This window comes from Arvicanthis niloticus, chromosome 9 (genome assembly GCF_011762505.2).
Source record: "Arvicanthis niloticus isolate mArvNil1 chromosome 9, mArvNil1.pat.X, whole genome shotgun sequence".
In the NCBI taxonomy this organism is placed as follows: Eukaryota; Metazoa; Chordata; class Mammalia; order Rodentia; family Muridae; genus Arvicanthis; species Arvicanthis niloticus.
This window is the reverse complement of record NC_047666.1, coordinates 62453341-62469923: the sequence shown is the minus strand read 5'-3', so window position 1 is coordinate 62469923 and position 16583 is coordinate 62453341. Positions and strand designations below refer to the sequence as shown.

Sequence of the window (16583 nt, the reverse complement as noted above, 5' to 3'; positions counted from 1 at the left end):
CACCTCCTCAAAGGCAGGGACCGCATCTTCTACTTCTTTGTATCCCCCACAATGCCTAGCACATTGCTAGGTACACAGTAGGCACTTAATAAAAATCTGATTGAGGAATTAAACACATACCCCACTCCCCATGTCCTCAGAGCCCTCCAGACTGGGGTAATGATCATGGGAGATCACCACCTCAGGTTGGAGAGGAGCAGGGTGCTTACCCGCAGTCATGAGTCCTGTAGATGGTACAGGAACCACTGTGATATTCTGGGTAACAGATGCCTGACTGTGTGGGGTCAGCTGTTCTGACTTGGACTCTGTGTCCATGCTGATGCCAGAGGACAGGGACACTGAGGCAGGGACTGTTAGCAAAGTGGGATAGTGAGGTGGCGCCAGTCCACAGCCCTTCTCTGGCAACAGCTGATCCTTCATCTTGTTGATGAACATAGTGTTTTCAATCTACAAGAAAAGGAAGAGGAGTACCCTCTTCAGAAAGAGCAAACCTGACTCTGTCTGTTCCCTAAGGACTTTTCATTGTCTTCCTTGAAGATCAAGGAACAAGGAGTTGCCATCTGTGTTTCTGGACAGGAGCCAGACCCACACCATGCAACTCTCAGTAATAACGGATTCAGTGAAATTCGTGTTTTACTTTGCTTCAGCTCACACATGGTAGAAACAACAGCATGATGAACTTCCTACTCAGAGCTGAAATAAACACTGGGGAGAACAAAACAAATATCACTTACCTGCCCTGAGACTGTGGGGATAGAAGGCCAGAAGTATGGGTTAGAATTGAAATGAGACTCTTCCATTCTACCTGAAAAGAGACCACACATCATACCTATGAGTAACTACTGAATGTTAGTAACAGTGCAGGGTAGTTGATGAAATTCTGGTCTCCAGCACCTGACCACATAGTTGGGAATTAACAATCATGACCTCAATGTCTAGACAAGACAAAGTGGCACAGTGCTGTAATCTTAGCACTCAAGAAGCTGGGGTCTGAGACCAGTATGAACTACTTATTCAAAGTCTGTAAAAATAATAAAATAGAAACAACCACTGAGAGGTATGGCCAACCTCAAAACATACTTTTAAATGTCTATGACAACATTTCTGTGCATCTCACTGAGCCACAGAATGTTGACATTTTACTTGGTAGAGAAATGGAGTTGTAGAAGAGAGATGTGTCCAAGGGCTCGTAGCACACCGTTGGTTCACAGCCGGAAACAGCCATGCTATCCGTCAGCATTTCCCTTTCCCCTTATTCCTTAAAACTATTTTCCTTGGGAATTTTTTTTTCCGGATTTCCAATCAACACATCTATAAAACTGCAATTCTACACCACTTAAATGAGTTTTAGGCTAGATTTTAAGCTGGCAGGAACCTGAGCAATCTGAATAGACCAAGCTGGCCTCAGACTGGTACTGTGATCCTCCATCTTCTGTCTCTCTTCTACCTAAGATCAGAGGCATGTACCTGGCCTATAATCAATCTTCGAGTATTAAATGAGGCCTGAAACAATGCCACATAAATCTAAGATTGCAGAACATTCATGACAGCTCACTGAGTAATGAACACAATGGGCTGGTCAGTGAGAAACAAGAACAGTCTTAAAAAAAAAAAAAAAGGTAAAGGATATCTCTGTGTGTGTTGGGGGTGCGGGGGGGTAGGTACCCTTGGAGGCCAGAAGAGAGGATCAAATTCCCTAAAGCTGGAGTTATAGTTGGTTGTGAACCACTCAATATTGTACTAGGAACTGAACTTGGAACATCTGGAAGAAAGCAGTCTTTAAGCACAGATTACCAGTTTTTAAAAGGAGTTCTGGCCAAGTATGATGATGCATGTTTTAATCCCAGCACTCTGGAGGCAGACTTCCAGTGAGGCTTAGGGTCTGACAGATGGCTCAGCAGTTAAGGGTTAAGAGCTCTTACTGATCCAGCTCTGGGCAATGCAAAACCCTTCTTACATACAGAGGACCTGCATGCAAATGTGCATACAAACATACAAACACATGCACACACATTTATAAAGGATAAAATGAGCCAAGCATGGTGGTACACGCGTTTAATCCCAGCACTTGGGAGGCAGATGCAGCTAGATCTCTCAGTTCAAGGCCAGCCTAGTCTACAGAATGAGGTCCAGAACAGCCATGGATACACAAAAATCCTGTCTCAAAAACTGACCAAAACAATAAACAAACAAAAAGAAAAATAAGAGAAGGAAGGGAGGGAGGGAGGGAGGGAGGGAGGAAGGGAGGAAGGGAGGGGAGAAGAGTGAAAGGGCTGGGGTAGATAGTTCAGCAAGCATGCGAAGCTGAGTCTGTATCTCTAAAACCCACATGAATTCCACATGGGTGGTGGGTGGTTCACCTGTAACCTTAACACTCATGACCTGGAGTCAAGGACTGCTTGGGTAGCCAGATGATCAAAAGGGGTTCTGGGTTTAGCAAGAGACCCTGCCTCAATATATATGGAAGACTGATCAAGGAACACACTCCAACTCATCAGGGCCCCATGCATGCAGGCACATGTGCACGAAGAGTGTAGTAAAAGGGGCTGGAGCAATGGCTCAGTGGTCATGAGTGCTCACTGCTCAATCATCAGAACTGGAGTTTGGATCCTAGCACCCATATCAGGAAGCTCACAAATGATACCACAGCTCCAAGAGATCCAATGCCACTTTCTTGCCTTGGTGGGCACTTGAACATACAAAAAAATTAAGTAGAAAAAGCATTAAAAGCAATCACATATTAGTTTAGCATCTAGGTCTCCCCCATCACTAATTTTCAAAATCTGGTCACCTCTCTTGGAAAGGCTTCACTGGTGATGTGCCTGGAACTCATTCTCTAAACTAGGTTGTCCTTGAACTCAAGAGATGTGCTAGCTTCTGAGTGGTGGCTCCTCTTTTAAACTTTTTTGCTTGTTTGTTTTTTTTTGAGACAGGGTTTCACTGTGTAATAGCCCTGGCTGTACTGGAACTCACTCTGTAGACCAGGCTGGTCTCAAACTCACCAAGATCCGCCTGCCTCTGCCTCCTGAGTGCTAGGATTAAAGGCGTGCGCCACTGCCCAGCTCTTTTAAACTTAATTAAACAAACAACTTGAGACAGGATCTGATGTAGTAGTAGTTCAAGATGGCACGGAACACACATCAATCCTCCTGTCGTAGCATCCCAAGACTTACTTGACATTAGCCACTGGCTCATCACACTCTTCTAGCACTGTCCGTTTACTTATACTTATGGCTGTGTGCTTACATTATGTGAGTAAAGGCAAATACAAATCCCAGTATCCACGTGGGGGTCAGAGACAACTTGTAAGAGTTCTCTCCTACCACACGAGTTCCAGGGATTAAACTCAAGTCATCAGGTTTGGTTAGCAAGTGCTTTTGCCCTCTAAGCTATCTTACCAACCCTTGAATTTTCTTAGTCTACAAAGGCAATTAAATTTACTTCAGTCAAGGAGAAAAATGTACCAAATCTGAGGCTTTGGCAGTTTTACACAATTAAAGATCAATACTAGATGACTGAGCAATGTCAGGCATCTCCTGGTCCTGAATTAAACAAAAAAGTCACCCTAAGTATCCCCAGGGGACTGGTTCGAAGACTCCTTCCTAAGGGATGTCAAAAGTACATGTTCAAGTCCCTTTGTATTTTTTATTTGTATTTATCATTTATGTCTGTATGAGTGTGCATGTGCATTTATGTGCCTGGCACATGGATGGAAGTTAGAAGATATCTTTTTCAAGACAGGGTTTCTCTGTATATCCCTGGCTATCCTGGAACTCACTCTGTAGACCAGGCTGGCCTCGAACTCAGAAATCCGCCTGCCTCTGCCTCCCAAGTGCTGGGATTAAAGGCCTGCACCACCACTGCCTGGCACTAGAAGATATCTTAAGGGAGTCAGTTCTTTCCTTCTTCAGAGAGAAATCGTCTCAGGCACACCCACGCAGAGCACACGGTTGTTAGTATGTAACTGTTTCTTAGTATATCCTCAGCTATGGGTAGCTCAACATGAGGCTATGGAATTCCTTTAAGATACTAACCTAGTTGATCCTGATCTTCTATATACAGGAGTTTCGGGACCTCCTAAGGCAATAAAAACAATCTGACTATAGTTTAAGGGAATCCAATCTGGCTCAACTTTTGTGGGGGGCAGTAATGACATATTTTACGTTGATGTTTTCCACTAGCCTTGATATCACTCCAATGTTATTTTGTATGTATTGATTTGAATGTTCCTGGTCTCGCTCTATGTATAAATTTTGAAAAACTATTTCTCTTCTTCCACTGAATAGAAATAAAATAGAAGACATGTCCATAGGCATGGATCTCTGAGTTTGAGGCCACCCTGGTCTACAGAGTGAGCTCTAGGACAGCCAAAGCTACACAGAAAAACCCTATTTCAAAAACAAAAACAAAAACAAAAAAAAAAAAACAAAAGCAAGTCAACCAACCAACCAACCAACCAACCAAGAGGTCTAATTTCTAATTTCCCCCTGAAGAATAAAGGAAGAAGCCAGACAGTGGTGGGACATGCTTTTAATCCCAGCACCAAAGAAAAGGAAGCAAATGCATTATTGATATGAAAATTCACAAAAGAGAACACCAAAAATAAAAATGTCCCCATCTAGAATCCTGCAAACAAGATCACTGCTCAGTTAAGCAGAGAGTTCCTAGGGGGTCCTGAGCTACTTCAATTCTGGGACAGACCTTTATACAACACACACACACACACAAACACAGTACAGAAAGCCCACAGGACCACTACCACAGGCAAACTGAGACATCATCCACTGTCAGACGAAGTGATATGGGTGCAGCAGCACTGTCATGTTCAAGTCTGTTAAAAATTTTGTGGGGGAGGAGAGGGTGGTTTCCAAGTCAGTTTTTCTGTGTAACTCTGGCTGTCCTGAAACTCTGTAGACCAGGCTGAGCTGGAACTCAGATCCACCTGCCTCTGCCTCCCGAGTGCTAGGATTAGAGGTGTACACCATCACCACCTGGCTGAGATGGCTGAGATCGTTTTTAAAGGTATAGTGTCAGCATCTAAGTGCCACACTGCACAGAGAGGCTAAATGACAATTCTGCAGTCATCTCCTTCTACCTTTGACATAAGGTTCTGAGGAACCTAGTCTCCCAGCTTGCTCAGGAAGCACCTTTCCCCAGCTGAACCATCCAACCCACCCTCAAGAGAGTGACAGAGGGCCTTACAATGTACACCACCTAATCCTGACCTTTGTTTTTGGTTTTTCGAGACAGGGTTTCTCTGTGTAGCTCTGGCTGTCCTGGAACTCACTCTGTAGAACAGGCTGGCCTCGAACTCAGAAATCCGCCTGCCTCTGCCTCCCAAGCACTGGGATTAAAGGTGTGCGCCACCACTGCCTGGCTAATCCTGACAATTCTAAAAGGCATGAATTGCTACTTTGATTTTATTGTTGTTTTGTGTCTTTCTAACACATTTTTTTTCTTGGCTGAAGTGGCGACACATGCCTTTAGTTCTAGCACTCATGAAGCTGAGGCAGGTAGATTTCTGTGAGTTCAAAGCTACCCAAGGAGGGCTACACAGTGAGACCCTAATAAAAAATTTTTTTCGTACATACTACCACACATGAGGAGATCAGAGGACAACCTGTTTTCCTTCTACTGTGTGGTCTGTTGGAAATGAACTCAGGTTATCAGGCCTGGCAGGACATGACTTTACCCACGGAGCCATCAGGATGGCTTGTTTTCAGTGTTTCTGAAGTAGGATCTCCCATTGCCTAGACTGGTCTCTACCTCCAAAATGCTGCTGGGATTCAAGGCATGTATCACAAATCCCAGTTTCTACTTTTTTAAATATGAAATTTGAAGGATAAGAAACTAAACCCAGACAGAAAAAAAAAAAAGGGGGGGTGGGGGGGTAAAGACAAGAGCTCTGCCAGACAAGGAAGAAACCCTGTGATAGCAAACATGGGGGGGGAGGGGAGGGCGGGGCGGGGAAGTAGCAGGGACCAGGAATTGCAGCTCATCCTAAACTACAGCAAACTTAAAGTCAATCTGGGCTTGCTAAAAGTCCCACTCTCAAAAACAAACAAACAAATAAATAAAAATTAAAAAAGCAAACTGAACAAAGCAGTTGAGTACAGGGCCAGTCCTTCAGAGGCTGAGGGAGTTCAAGGTTGCCCTGGGTGAGGTCCAGGAGACCTCCATCTCTAGCTGAGCTGCTATGATTAGTAGATAAGGCTACTAGAACATATGGAGTCATTTTTCTTCAGTAAATAACCTCACACTCATATTCGTGCAAGCAATCTTAAAACTGAGCCAAAAAAAAAAAAAAAAAAGACATGAAATAGAAAAGATTCCAAAAGGAAAGGAATAAGAAAGGGTACTAGGGGGTGCATAGGAACAATATACATTACACGTGTGTAAAGTTATTCAGAAAGTTTTTAAAAACAAAACGAAAAACCACAGCCAAATGGTGGTGGCAGATGCCTTTAATCCCAGCACTTGGGAGGCAGAAGCAAGCAAATCTCTTAAGAGGTCAACCAGGTTTACAGAGTAAGTTCCAGGACAACCAGGGCTAGAGAGACCAGTTTCTCAAATAAACAAACATACCAGTGAGCTCTGGCTCAGTGGTTAAGAGTACCTGCTGCTCTTGCAAAAGACTCAGGTTCAGTTCTCAGCACCCACGTGGCAGCTCACGGCCTCCTTGGGACAGTTTCAGGGACGGTTCTAGTGCCCTGTGCCCTATCCTCTGAGCCTCTGAGGTCATGGCATGTCCACATACATACAGAATAGCCACTAACACATATAAATACTGAAAACACACACAAAGCCAAACATGGTCAACAGGCCCATAACCCCAGCACTCTAGAGGAAAGGAGGAAAGCATCAAGTTCAAAGCTAATCAGAACTATACCCTGAAACAATCTCTCAAGAAGAAGGGAGGGATTCTCACAGAAACAAAGACCATACAAATGAAGTGACACACTGAGGATGTTGCTTCATCTAGGAACTGAAATTTAAAAATTTGGGACCTGGGGAGATAGCTCAGTTGTCAGAGTTCTTGACACACAAGCCTAAAGATCTAAAGTTCAATCTCCAGAACTCACAAAGTGGAAGGACAAAACAGACTCCCACTGGTTATCCACTGTCTCTCTCTCACACACACAAAATGTTAACAAGTGTGTAAACCCAAGGTGGCAAATAGGTGGAACCCTGGGGCTGACAGGCAAGCCCGCCTACCCTAACCAGTAAGTACAGGTCAATGAGAGAACATGTCTACAATAGACTGCTCCAGAGGAACAATACCTGAAGTTGTCCTCTGTCTCCGTTCTCACATACTTGCACAAACACCTATACCTTTCCTAAGAATGAACTATTTTTCACGTAGTTCTCAACCATGTTTTCAAATTTTTTATTTGAATAATACTGGGACTCAATATGGAGCCTCTCCAATGTTAGCCAAGTGTGCTCTCCTACTAAGCTATGCTCCCAACTCCCCAAACTGAAATTTGAGGTCTTATAATTTATTTTATGTGTATTAGTGTTTGTCTGCCTGTATATGTACCATGTACATATATGTACATACCATGTACATGCTTCATATCCATGCTGAAGACCCTGGAACTGGAGGCACACAACATTGTGAATTGCCACGTGAATGCTGGGAATTTAACCCAGGTCCTCTGCAAGAGCAGCAAGTGCTCTTAACTGCTGAGCCATCTCTCCAGTTCCCCAAACTGAACGTTGCTTTATATTTTTGAAACAGGGTCTCTCTATGTAGCCCTGGTTGGCCTTGAACTCACAAAGAACCACCTGTCTCTGCCTCCTGAGTGCTGGGATTAAAAGCATGAGCAACCACACTAGATGAATTTTTTGAAAACAGCAAAATGACATGCCATTCAACATCATAATCTCATGACACTTCACTTAGGTACCAATTCATTTTGGAATGGAGTATGAATGAATAAAGTAACCAGTAATGGCACATGGCTATACTCACAGCACCTGTAGAAGGTAGAAAGAGGAGGATCAGGAGTTCAAGGCCACCTTTCCCCATAGAAATATAGTATAGATTACTCAAGGACAGTCCGAGACACACAAACCCCCTGTCTCAAAAAAAAAAAAAAAAAAAAAAAAAAAACCAAACAAACAAACAAACAAAAAAAACCAACCACCAAATAGCAAGGGCTTGCAGATAGCTCAGTAGGTAAGGGTACTCACTGCCACGCCTGAAAACCTAAGTCTGATGTAATCCCTGGATCCCACGTTGCAAAAGGAGAGAACTGACAAGTTGTCCTCTGACCTATGTATATGCATGCACAGAAGCACACCCAGGCCCCCACATGTATATAATTATTAAGTTTTAAAACAAACAAACAGCCGGGACAGTGGTGGCACACACCTTTAATCTCAGCACCTGGGAGGCAGAGGCAGGCAGATTTCTGAGTTTGAGGCCAGCTGGCCTACAGAGTGAGTTCCAGGACAGCCAGGACTATACAGAGAAATCCTGTCTTGGAAAAAAAAGAAAAGAGAAAAAGAAAAAGAAAACAAACAGGGCTGGAAAGAAAGCTCAGTGGTTAAGAGCACTGACTGCTCTTCCAGAGGTCCTGAGTTCAATTCCCAGCAACCACATGGTGTCTCACAACCATCTGTAATGGGATCCGATGCCCTCTTCTGGTGTGTCTGAAAACAACTACAGTGTACTCGTCTACATAAAAATAAATAAATCTTAAAAAAAGCAAAAGCAAAAAGCAAACCCACAACAGCCTGTAATCCTATCATAGATGGCACAAGCTAGTTATATCATGAAGAAGTTCCCCCAAATACCTATGGTTTCTACTTCTGTCATAGTGCAGTCTGCTTCCAAGCCTGTGTCTATAGCCTCATGGGTGTGCCCTCTGATTAACTGACTGAGGTAGGAACAAAATGGGCCTGGTTTACCGATGGTTCTATATTTTATGCAGAGACAACCAACTAGACAACTGAAGCATTACAACCCCTTTCTGCAATAACCCTGAAAGACATGGATGAAGGGAAATCTTAACTGTGGGTAGACCACATGGATGTATATTTTACTTGAAAAGAGAAATGGCCAGATGTGCAATTATTTACCAATTCATGGGTGTGATGGTTTGTGTAAGCTAGTCCTAGGGAGTGGTACTATTAGAAGGTATGGCCCTGTTGGAGTAGGTGTGTCAATGTGGGTGTGGGACTGGGGGTGTGGGACTGGGGGTGTGGGACTGCTCCTAGTTGCCTGGAAGCCAGTACTCTGCTAGCAGCCTTCAGGTGAAAATTTAGAACTTTTAGCTCCTCCTGCACCATGCATGCCTGGATGCTGCCATGTTCCTGCCTTGATGATAATGGACTGAATGTCTGAACCTATAAGCTAGTCCCAATTAAATGTTGTCCTTATAAGAGTTGTCTTGTTCATAGTAGTAAAACCCTAACTAAAACAGAAGTGGTACCAGGGACTCAGGTATTGCTGTGATAGGCCTGACCATGCTTTTGTTTGGAAGAATGTAGATTCTGGAACTTTGGATTTAGAAAGCAGTGGAATGCTTTAAATGGGGCTTAATGAGCTATCCTAGTAGGAATATGGAAGACTTTGAGAGTGATTTAAATTGTGCGGACCTGGACCAAGAGGTTTCAGTTAAGAATTTCAATATGTGGCCTAGAGATTGTTTTTGTGGTATTTTGGCAAAGAATGTGGCTACTTTTTGCCTTTGTTTAAAGAGTCTGCCTGAGGCTAAGGTGGAGAGACTCAGATTAACTGTTTTGACAAAGAAAGTCTCAGAGATGCCCATCATAGACTTTGCTCTCTGATCAAGTCTCATGAGCATTTTAAACAAGCATAGCAGGCTGAGAAAGGAAAAATATATGGTTCGAGTATTAAAGGGGCATGAGGAAGTGAAATGGAACTGAATCCTATGTTCCAGGAGATAGCAGATTAACGGCAATATCTTTGGGGCAAGATCCTATCCAACTTAGTTTAGATCCAGGCTCAGTGGTACACACTTTAATCCCTGAAGATAAAGCCAAACAGATCTCTGACTTCAAGGCAGGCCAGACTGGGACAAAGCAAGTTCTAGGTGAAGAAAAGCCTAAATCCAGGCATGGTGGTATGTATCTTTAATCCCAGGAGACAGGCATGCTGATCTCTGAGTTCAAGGTCAATCTACAGAGCAAGAACCAGGGCAACCAAGTTTAGACAGTGAGGGAGTTGGAAAACAAAAGGCTGGTAACAGAGTAAGGGGGGCCATGTTCCAACTCCAGCAAGCAGCAGAACATGGCAGCTTCAGCCATGTGGCTCTGGCTTTAGAGTGAAAAATAGAAGCAACTACTGAGACAACTAATGGTGGTTAGCTGGAGCTAAGAAATTAGTGGTGATTAAGAAGAGACCAGCATCTCTGAGGTGAAATCTTCTGGATTTGTTAGAGCACAAAGAAGCTGTGTTCCATTAATAGCCAAGGTTGTACCTTCTGTTGCAACTGGAGTTGGTAATGTGTAAGAGTCACCCAAGTGGTACTGGTTTTGAAGGCATGAAGGGGTCATGAAGAACTGACCTGAGGTCTGGCACTGTAAGAGGCCATGGAAGGCCATTGGTGAAGATGCAGACTCAGTTTCAATTGACAGCCCGGAACAGAAGGGGTTATGCAAAGGAGTTGAGGCTTGGCACCACTAAGAGAACCTATGAGAAGCTATTTGTGAAGCCTAGTTGCTGTGGAAGACCCCAGTGTATTGGAGATGCCAGTCCCATGAGATGGTCACCAAGAACAGCAACATCAATGGGAGTGGATCAACCTGAGCTTATACTGCTACAGAGGGCAGAGCTGCAGAAGTGATGGCAGCCCTTTGGAGGAGCCCAGAAGATCGTGTGTGGATCCCAGACACTGAAACAAGAAGCTGTAACACTGAAGTTGCCTTGGAGACCCCAAGATGTTCAACATGCCAGAGCCATTGGCTACCTGCTGGGGAAAGCTACAAACAGGAAGTGGAAACATCCCAGGAGAAAAGAAGTTTGTTGGAGTCAACAAAGATGAAAAAGGAGTTGGAGATCTGAAGACCATTTTGACATCAGACATGGAGATGCAGAGTTTGGAGTTTGCCCAGCTGGTTTCCTGTCTTGCTTTGGGGATTACAGTTAAGGGACTGGATGAATCTCACAAGAGACTATGAACTTCGGACTTTTAACATTGTTGAGACTGCTATAAACTATGGGGACTTTTGAATTTGGACTAAATGTATTTTTTATTATGCTATGTTTAGGTATGGCCCCCATAGACTCATATGTTTGAACATACCTATGGGGGCTAGGGAGTAGAATGTGATGGTTTGTATATGCTCGGCCCAGGGAGTGGCACTATTAGAAGGTGTGGCCCTGTTGAGTAGGTGTGGGCTTTAAGACCCTACTCCTAGCTGCCTGGAAGCCAGTATTCTGCTAGGAGCCATCAGATGAAGATGTAAAATTTCCAGCTCCTCCTGCACCATGCCAGCCTGGATGCTGCCATGTTCCTGCCTTGATGATAATGAACCTCTGAACCCATAAGCCAGCCCCAATTAAATATGGCCCTTATAAGAGTTGCCTTGCCGGGCAGTGGTGGTGCACGCCTTTAATCCCAGCACTTGGGAGGCAGAGACAGGCGGATTTATAAATTCGAGGCCAGCCTGGTCTACAGAGTGAGTTCCAGGACAGCCTGGGCTATACAGAGAAACCCTGTCTCGAGAAAAAAAAAAAAAAAAAAAAGATAAGAGTTGCCTTGATCATAGTGTCTGTTCACAGCAGTAAAAGCCTAAGACAATAAGGCTGTAGCCAAGAGACTGGCTAAATGGTCAGGGACTTGGAAGAGCATGATTAGAAAATTGGTGAGAGACACAACTGGGAAATAAGAATGTGGGTAGATCTCTCCAAATAAGGAGAGAGATGCCAAAATACTGGTGTCCCATGTAAATGCTCATCAAAAGGTAACTTCAAAAATCAGATTTTTTTCCCCACTCATTACCCAACATCATGGGATTCCACACCAAATTGCTTCTGACCAAGGAACTTACTTCTCAGACAGAAATTGTGACAGTGGGCCCATGTTCATGAATCCACTGGTCTTACCATGCTCCCCACCATCCTGACAGCAAAGGACTTCAATAATCAAAAAGATAGGATGACCCATTCTGTGGCCAGTGAGCCCCCTCCCCTTCTGGGACTTCCTATCCCTGTCATTAACCAATGGGCCTGTGAACAAAAAAAACATGGTGGCAGAGATGGAAGTTATGCTTGGGCTTGACAACATGGACTTCCACTCACTGCCAACCTGGCTACAGGGTCATCTCACCCATAAGGCATCATTTCTGGTACCAGCTAACAACCTGATGGCAAGTTGGCTACTTCAGAAAAAGGAAAACACATTGTCCTTACTAGAGTAGACACTTAGTCACTTATGAAGCCTTTCCTAGTTCTCACAAAAGTACCATTAGTGAACTTACAGAATACTTTATCTGTTAAGTTTCAAACCTGGGACAAGTAGCTGAGGTGCCTATTTAACTCGGCCTCCAGGTTCTCCCAGCATCCCTCAGTTCCTACCTGTTACAAGGTATGGCTGGCTTACCCTTCCCCCAGAGGCTCTTCCCTATGTAATCCAGATAATTACATAATCTATAATTTTGGTTACCTGCCCCTTATTGTGCCTTTGGCCTCCTGGTGCTGTACTTGGTTCCCCTCTCTCCCTTTCCCTCCCCTTCTCCCTACATGGTTCAGCCATGTCCACTCTGGACTCTCCCAGATGTTCTGCCTCTGGCTATGCTCTTCCACATGTCTATAATAAACTTTCTTCTCCACCATACCTAGGAGCAGTCAATCATGTCCTTTCTTTTCCTTTTTATGTTTTTTTTCCACTCATTATCCACCACCATGGGATTTCACACCAAACTGTTTCTGACCAAAGAACTTACTTTTCAGACAGAAATTGTGACAGTGGGCCCACGTTCATGAATCCACTCATCTTCCCATGTTCCCTACCATGCTGAAGCAGCTGACCTGATCGAATGTGGAATGGCGCTTTAAAGACACAGTTCATTAGGAGGCTAATGAGAAGGTAGAAGCAAGAAGAGAAGTTTAGGGTTGGGACAAGGGAGAGGACATGGTGGTTAAAAGTGTATGCTGCTTTTGCAGAAGATTCAAATTTGGCTCCTAGCACCCACATCAGGTGGCTCACAACTGCCTCTCAGTCCAGCTCCAGAGGGATCCAGATCCTCTGGTCTGAGGGCATAGGCACTTATACAGACATAACCATACACACATACTCATACACATAATTTAAAAAACAAAACTGCTTCAAGGTCATCCTAGTCTACACTATATAACAAGTCTGAAGCCAGTCTAGGATACGTGAAACCCTATCTCAAAAAAGTAAATTAATAGTTTACAACAGGGTTAGGAATATGGCTCAGAGTACTGAGCTCCAAACCGGGGTAGAAGAGAAAACTCTGAAATTAAAGTACTATTCTTACAGAAGATCCAGGTCTAGTTCCTAGCACACGGTGTCATGCAACCATCCACACCCTAATCTCCTGACACACCAGGCACTCACATGGTACAAATATATACATGGAAGCAGAATGTTCCTACACATTAAAATATTTTTAAATAAAGAAGATTAAAGTAACACAAGGTCACAGTAATGCCCTCCTGCGAAGCCTAGCCACCTGAGTTAAATCCCTAGGACTCACACAGTATAGAGAATAACTATGACGAAATATAAAGTACACATGTGATCTGTGGCACACCTCATACGAAAAACATAATAAAATTTTAAAAATGAACTAAAACCCCAACCTGCCAGTCATTGTGGCACATCGTTTTAATGTCAGCAGCACTGAGGAGGCAGAGGCAAAAGGGACTTGGTGAGTTCAAGGCCAAAAGTCCAAAGTTCCAGCCAAGGACTCATAGTAAGAATGTCTCAAAATAAAATAAAATAAAGAGGCCCTTCTAATAAACATGTCAGCCCAAACCAAGCACATAACAATTTGTGCTCACGAAGCAGATTTAGCTGTAAAATGAAACATGAGGAAAATGCTGTAATTTATAGGACACAGTAGCTCTTGCCTAGGACCTAAGCACTTGAGAGACTCAGACATGGTTCCAGGTCAATCAGGATACCAAGTGTGAACCTATCTCAAAAACTACAGACATGCTAATGTCTTAGCAGGTGAAAGTGCTTGCTGCCAAGTCTAATAACCTGAGTTCCCATCACCAGAATGTACATGGTAGAAGGAAAGAACCAACTCTTCCAAGTTGTCCTCTGACTTCCACATGTGTGCTTTGTCTCACATTTGTGCGAGCACACACAATAAATGTAAAAAAACAACAAAAAGCTATACTACCTTTCTACTGATATCATCCCTTGATATGAGATTGGCTGGACAGCTAAGAACAAAGGTCATGGCTAAACTGCAATGCAAATGGTGCCCCCAGATGCCGACCACTCAAATTCCCATTTACATTTCCCACGTGCTCTCCCTAACATTCTCCTAACTTAAAGAAGGCCACTGATATTACAAGGGAAACTATGTCTACATGAAACATCTTTACCAGTTTTAATTATACTGACACATTTAACAACAAAAAAGAGCTCAGTGTGGTGGTTGACGGAGCCTTTAATTCCAGCATTCAGGAGACAGAAGCAGGAGGATCCCGGAGAGTTTGAGACTAGCCTGGTTTTATGTAGTGAAACCTCATCTCAAAAATAAATAAAAAAGTAAATAAGGAGCAGGAAAGACGGCTTAAAAGATGGCTCAGCAGTTAAAACACTCACTGCTCTCTCCTGGGTTCAATCCCCAGCATCCACATGGCCACCTGTAACTTTAGTTTCAGGAGACTCAATGCTCTCTTCTGTCCTCCACAGCCACTAGGCAAGCAAGTGGTACACAGGCAGACATGCTGCCAAACCACCACAAATATTAAAAAAGGAAAGGGGCCAGGTGTGGTGGCACATGCTTGCAATCCCAGCACTCAGGAAGCTAGGGCGGGATCTTCCAGATCAAGAGCAATCTACAGCTGTCAATATGGCTCAGTGGACAAAGGTGACTGTCACCAGGCTTAATGACCTAACTTTGATCCCCAGAACCCACAGGGTAGAACTGACTTCCACAAGCTGACATTTGACCACTCTCCTTGCACCATGACACAAGCACCCACACACACTTTTTCTTGCCGCTGACACACCTCCCATATGCAAAAACCAACCTGGGCTACAGTAAGGCTGTGTATCTAAAACAAACAAAAAACAAGAAAGAAAGGAAAGGAACCAGAGAACTGGCTTTACTCTAGGACTTGGGAGCAAGCAAAAGACTTCTCTTATAGCTGCAGAGAACAAAATGCGGAGAAGAGAAAAGAGTTCAGATTCAAAATGAGCTGCAACTTTGCTCCACCAAGCCTCGGTTAGTAAGAAGGGAAGGCTAGACCCACAGAAGAAAAAAAGTCAATCATAATTAAATTGGTCCTGGTGATGTGGCTCAGCTGGTAGAGCACTTGCCCAACAGGCATAAAGCCCTGGGTTTGATTCCCAACACCACTTAAACCTGGGTGAGGGAAAACTGCTAACTCCAGCATTAAGATGGAGGCAGGTGGATCACAAGTTCAAGGTCATCTTCGGCAACTTGAGCTCCTATCTTAAAAACTAAGGTAAAAAAGACAGCTGCCAAGATGGCTCATCAGAAAAAGCTCTTTGCCACCAAGCCTAATGACTTGAGCTTGAGCCTCAGAATCCACAAGTCCCTCAAAGTTGTCCTTAGACCTCCCCAAACAAAATAAATAAAATAAAAAAACATTTTTAAAGTACAAAAGATTTCATTTCCAGAGGAGTTATTGGCAGTGAGATGCTGGCAGGAGGGTGAGCACTTGCACACTATATTGTCCTATGCTGCCACTTACAGTACATCCAAAGGTGAGAGGTCATGGCTTGAGAATGCAGTGAGACTCACCACTTTACATTACTTGCTATTCTGTCTTCTGTGTGTTTATAAAGTGAACAGAGAAGCCAGAAGACAACCCCAGGTGTCACTCCTAAGGTCCCATCCACTTTATTTTTACATACTGGGTCTTTCACCAACCTAGGCCTCACCAATTTTGGTAAGCTGGCTAGCTAACTCATAAGCTCCAGGGATCCATCCACCTGTCTCTGCCTCCCTAGTGCTGGACCTACCATGCTCGGCTTCCCACAGGGATTCTGGGCAGCAAACCTAGGTCCTCATGCTTCCAGGACAAGCACTTTACCAACTGCATTGTCTCTCTAGCCCTCCATTGCTGCTGTTTTTAAAGATTTGTTTATTTATAGATTTAAGTATATGGGTGTTTCATCTGTGTAACAGAAGAGGGCATCGATCCCATGGGACTACAGTTATATAGTTGTGAGCTGCCATGTGGGTGCTGGGGTTTGAATTCAGGACCTCTGGAAGAACAACCCATGCTCCTAACTATTGTTTTTAACTGCTATTTTTCAACTAAAGAACCTCTCTTATTGCATTCATAGTGGCATATGCCTGGAGTCCAAACACTTAGGTAGCAGAGGTAGAAGAGATGACCTCAAATTTGAGGCCCATCTGGCTTAGTGAGTTCC

The 16583-nt window shown here is 43.8% G+C and overlaps 1 protein-coding gene across 11 annotated transcripts in view; it reads right to left on the bottom strand.

Moving 5' to 3' along the window:
* Znf384 (zinc finger protein 384) overlaps window positions 1-16583 on the bottom strand; it is a 32425-nt gene that overhangs the window by 13919 nt on the left and 1923 nt on the right. For all 11 annotated transcript variants that reach the window (XM_034512671.2, XM_076940567.1, XM_076940572.1 and 8 more), the window contains exons 3-4: window positions 735-805; window positions 210-447 (exon numbers count right to left, since the gene is read on the bottom strand). In XM_034512671.2, the coding sequence (XP_034368562.1) occupies window positions 210-447; window positions 735-800 (304 nt within the window). In that variant the 5' untranslated portion in view covers window positions 801-805. The remainder of the gene's footprint in view (window positions 1-209; window positions 448-734; window positions 806-16583) is intronic.